The sequence below is a fragment of the Lactuca sativa genome, chromosome 2 (genome assembly GCF_002870075.4).
Source record: "Lactuca sativa cultivar Salinas chromosome 2, Lsat_Salinas_v11, whole genome shotgun sequence".
Classification (NCBI taxonomy): domain Eukaryota; kingdom Viridiplantae; phylum Streptophyta; class Magnoliopsida; order Asterales; family Asteraceae; genus Lactuca; species Lactuca sativa.
Window position 1 is genome coordinate 215,719,243 of NC_056624.2, and position 5,599 is coordinate 215,724,841.

Consider the following 5,599-nt stretch of genomic DNA (forward strand, 5'->3'; position numbering starts at 1 on the left):
GTCTTTTCAAGTGCGTGTAACGTCATATAAGTATGGTTATTACCTTGTTGATGAGATCTATCCTGAGTATGTTGTGTTTGTTAAATCATTTTCGTGTCCATATGATTCTAGACGGAAAATTTTCTAGAGAGCTCATGAAAGAGCTTGGAATGATGTCGAGTGAGCCTTTGGAATTCTTAGAAACGTTGGCACATATTGAAAAAACCAGCATTTTTTTTGGCGAGGGAAAACTTCAATAAGTCATGTATGCATGTATCATATTGCATAATATGATTATTGAAGACGAAGGAAGAGCGATATATGCATATGACGAACATAAAACCATCCCCGAGACACGACCAACAGAAATTGGTGACAATGAGTACATGGATAGGAGAGGAGATATACGTAGCACCGAAACATTTCACAATATTCGTATGGACTTGATAGAACACATTTACGAGATTCAACACATTAATCTCAATTTGGAGCCTCCGGATAACATAGAAGACGAGTTGTCGGATGAAGATTTCATGTAATATGTTTTGTAGTTATTTTATTTATGCTTTTTTTTTTTAAGTTTTTTGTGTTTTTCATTTTTTAAGTTATTTTAATTATTCTATTTGTGTTGTTTTTTTGTTATGTTTCTTATGTTTTTCATTTTTTTAAGCTATTTTAATTTTAGTATATATTTTTCTTATTTGAATTAATAAAATTTGGTGTTTTTACTTAAGTTAAATAAAAAAACTGTGGCACCACACTTGGTGTGTGGCAAAAGAAACCACACTTTTGTCGGTTTGTGATAATAATGATATGATAGTAATGTTACATGTCAAAAAGTATGATTGGCAAAAAAAAAAAATGGTTTCAATGACACCATTCCGCTCCAACTTTAAAAAATTTTATAAGTGATTGAAAATGGAAACAAAATGTGAGATATTCATGCAAGTTGTAGTTTTTTTAATTACAATTAAACCTATAATTAAGTGTTTGAATTTTGAAATATTCTCGTATTTAAAAATAAAGAAATGTTTGACAATTTAATTAAGTAGTTCATAAATAAGAGATTCGGACTTCAACTACCTAAGAATCGATTCTTATATGGTAGAAAAAGCGAACCCCTATTCAAATAAGGAAACATGATTTTGGTTTGATATTGATTTTTGTATCGCATATAATTAATTTAATGGATAACTGTGGAGAAACGAACAAATAACGTTTTTATTTCAATATTTAACACCAAAAATGTCAGGTCACGGAAAATGGATGCATAATATTATCGCACAAAATCTATTACTTTTCCGTTTTCTTTACAAAAAGCTATAATATGTGTAAATCGTGAGCGTTACATGCTTTTTTAAAAGTTTGATGTTTATTGTTCTGAAGAATCTTTTAAGTCATCCGATAAATGTAAAGATGATATATATATATATATATATATATATATATATATATATATATATATATATATATATATATATATATATATATATATATTTCTCACGATATTTGTTATGTATCTTTATAGGCTATCGTCACATTCGGGATAAAATGATGTTATAGTGAAAATGGTAGGAGAATAAATGCAAGAATATATATTAGGGACTGAATTTGGAAATAGGAAAAAGTGAAGGGGTATCAGTAGCCATTATGAAAATAGTAAAGATGGTTTTAATGGCACAACTTCATATTCAAGCAAAGCGGCAAATTTTGTGGCCCTTTTTCACACTTTTATTCTCTTCTTTTTCTCACAATCCCTAAGATTAATGTGAACTCGTTTTAAGGTTAATAACGAAATTCCAGTTTTAACCCTGTTCTTTTCTACACAGATTGTCCGATTCTGGAAGCTTTTGATCAGGTGGAAGGGTAATTTAGTCAAAGTACGGAAAGTACAATAAAAGGGTTTGTTGGACAAGATGACTTATCTTGTCAATCAGAATTAGAAAAATCCCCCACCGCTAGTAGTGGCTCTAATTAAGGAATCACCAAACACTTATTCTTTTTAATCACATAAAAAAGAGAGGGTAAAATAATATCAATGTACATGATTGTAAAAATATATATTTAACTGATTAACATTTTTCTTTGAATATCTGATTAAAAATACAATTAATTCTTTTTCTGATATTTATGAAAAGAAAACATGCCAAGACTCAAATAAATGTGAAAAACATTATAATATTCATAAAAATGCTAAGTATTTTACATATAGTTATTGCTATGATAAGAAATTAGTAACAGTTTAACTTATGAAACTTCTCCATTCCATATTTATATTGTTTTGAACAATCATTTCTAGATAAACTAGATGATGTTCTTGTTAGTTAATTTGTTAAAATTAAACGATGCATTGATTAAAATCAAGATAGTGAAACGTATTATATAAAGTCTATGAAGTATACATGGATACATGCCCCACTCTAATCTATAAATCTATAAAACAAGTAATAAATAAATCTGCCATTCAAACCAATGGATTCAATTAAATCGTGGAAAATACGATTAAAACTTTATTCAACTTTACGTTAAAAATGGAAATATTTTGTACATCGATACCTAAATTGTGTTTTCCTTCCTTTCTTTTTCTCTCTCCTCACTCGCCGCAATAAGTAGCGATACAGATTTCATTCTCTTCCACATTTTCAACTCCCACTTCTCACATTCCTTCTCTGCCTCTACTCTCTTCCTGACTGTGTGTGAAAATGGAGGCCAGGGGTGTGGGTTACTTTGTAATTTTGTGTGCCATTCTGACAGCCGTCAACGCTCGTATACCGGGAGTCTACACCGGAGGGAAGTGGGAGAGTGCTCACGCCACCTTCTACGGTGGCAACGACGCCTCTGGTACAATGGGTACGTCACCATTTTCGTATCCTCACATCCTGTTTCAGATTCCCAGCTAATTCATCATCCTCTGTTTCAATTACTCTGTTTTTATAAAAGATTGAATAATTGAATTATTTTACAGGTGGAGCTTGTGGGTATGGAAATTTGTACAGCCAAGGGTATGGCGTCAACACGGCGGCGCTAAGCACGGCTCTGTTCAACAACGGGCTGAGTTGCGGTGCTTGTTTCGAGTTAAAATGTGTGAATGATCCAAGGTGGTGCCACTCCGGCAGCCCTTCTATTTTCATCACGGCGACCAATTTCTGTCCTCCTAATTTCGCTCAGCCAAGTGACAATGGTGGGTGGTGCAACCCTCCGAGGACCCATTTCGATCTTGCCATGCCCATGTTCCTCAAGATCGCCGAATACCGTGCCGGCATCGTCCCCGTTTCCTATCGCCGGTTAGTTTCTCCGACTTGTTTCCATTTCTTCCAAATTTGGAAATGGAAGTCTGAAATTTTATCATCTACTTCAATTATGCGCTCATTATTTATCCATATTACCTTAAAAAATGTTTTAGCATTTGACTTTCCAACTGACAAGCCTGAAAAATGGGGACCTCAACTCCCTAAAACCGCGTTTGTGCTTGTACGCTTTCAATTATGTTTATTTACAATATTACCCTTGAACAATTAGAGAATGAAGATCTTTTAATTTGTGTAATAATTCTACCTTTTTAATTTTTATAACATTTGTTTATACAAAAAAGTTGAATTACATATATATTTTTTTTATCACATAGGGTACCATGCCGAAAGCAAGGAGGAATAAGATTCACCATCAATGGATTCCGTTACTTCAACTTGGTTTTGGTTACCAACGTGGCGGGTGCTGGAGATATCACTCGAGTATGGGTGAAAGGTTCGAGGACTGGATGGATGAGTCTGAGTCGTAACTGGGGTCAAAACTGGCAATCAAATGCAGTGCTAGTTGGTCAATCACTCTCTTTTAGAGTGACTAGCAGTGATCGTCGTACTTCCACATCATGGAATGTTGTTCCTGCGAATTGGAAATTCGGTCAAACTTTTACTGGAAAAAATTTCCGAGTTTAGTTAAGCTAAGATACTATACCAATTGTTTTAAACTTACCAATAGTTATCACACAAGCTTTAAAATAAAAAAGGTTTGTGTAATGGGTTTGATTTGTATTTTTAATTTAGGTTTGAAAGAAAAGAGAGGCTTAGGAAAAAGTCTAGGGTTGGTTTGTTTGTGGGGTATTTTTGACAATTCAAGAACTGTGTAACAAGAGCTGAAGTGGCTATAGAGTCATGCCTCAACTCATGACGGCCCGCAGCTTTTTTATTATTGTTATATGATATGAATATGAATACATTTAAATCTAATTCTGGTTGTTATTTCTTATTTTATTGATTTATAAGTGATAAATATTTAGCATATAGTTTTTTATACGAGCGTATGTTTTTTATGTTTGAGATATTATTTAATTAAAAATAATATCATGTAACAACTTATATTGAACCAAAATCCTGAAGTGTGACCAAGACAAAAAGAAAAGACACAAAGGTCAATGATTTTATTCAAGGCTCGAGGCATAAAAAATCCACTCACATTTAAAAGAAGTTAATTACTCCTATTTATTTGTATCTTCAAAGAATAATGACAAAATTACAAAAATGGTCCCTGTGGTTTGTCAAAAGTAACAAACTTAGTCCCTATCTATTTTTTTTTGATGCATTTGGCCATTGTGGTTTGTAAAAGTTGCATTGGAGGTCCTTTTTCATAACACTGTCAATTTTAGTCGTTTAGGGTCATTAAGTTGGGGGTATATTCGTCTTTTTACGTTTGCTTCTCCACCCCCTTTAATAAGCCCTAACCAACGTTCACAAAAATCAAGCTAGCATCTCTGAAAGATCGAAGCTCTCCTCTCTTGCAAGAATGGTGATTTGTACGTGTGGAAGTGTTGCTGTGAGAGTCACATCTTGGACGGACCTCAACCCAGGAAGGCGATTCTGGTCTTGTGCTCGAAATGGTCGAAGCTGTCCATTTCTTGGGTGGGTGGATGATCCGATGTGCCATAGAGCTGTGGAGGTGATTCCTGGCTTGCTGAGGAGAATGAACAATGTTCAAATGATGTTGATTCAAGCTCGTGCAGATGTTGTGAAGCTCAAGTGGATGCTTATTCTGTCTTGGCTCTTTTTTTTCGTTTATATACGTATGCACTAAGTAGTAGTTGGATTTGGGGATGTATTTGGTCAGTGTATTTTGGATATGTAATGTCGGATGGTGTGTAGAACTGGAATGGGATATTACCAGTTGATTTTGGGATGGGATGTCATGTATTAGAATGTTAATGTAATGTATGGTTTTAGTTAATCAGTTTAATGGCATTTTGTCTTATGTTAATTATAAAGCATTGTTTTTTTTTATTATTGATTAGGAATATTGGAATGGAATGGAAAGATTTGTGTCCATTTATCAAAGATTGGAATGGAATGAGTTGTGTCCATTTATCAAAGATTGGAATGGAATGAGAAAAATACAAAATCAAAACCCTATAAGTAAACAATGGAATGGAATGTGTTTTGGTCATTTATCAAACAATGGAATGGAATGAGTTTTGGACATTATCAAACAATGAAATGGAATGAGTTTTGGTCATTATTAAACAATGGAATGGAATGAGAAACACACCATATCAAAACATGATAACTGAGATCATTATAACCAGAAATGTAGCATGACATATGGCTAGTATCAACTTAATTACATCACTAAT

At 33.4% G+C, this 5,599-nt stretch overlaps 1 protein-coding gene across 1 annotated transcript; it reads left to right on the forward strand.

Annotated features, from left to right (window-relative positions):
* Window positions 1-2,571: 2,571 nt before the first annotated feature.
* LOC111905755 (expansin-A6) lies at window positions 2,572-4,205 on the forward strand. The gene is made up of 3 exons (XM_023901490.3): window positions 2,572-2,829; window positions 2,945-3,263; window positions 3,605-4,205. The coding sequence occupies exons 1-3, from the start codon at window positions 2,682-2,684 to the stop codon at window positions 3,912-3,914; spliced, it is 777 nt and encodes a 258-aa protein (XP_023757258.1). The 5' UTR covers window positions 2,572-2,681; the 3' UTR covers window positions 3,915-4,205.
* The last annotated feature ends 1,394 nt before the right edge of the window (window positions 4,206-5,599 follow it).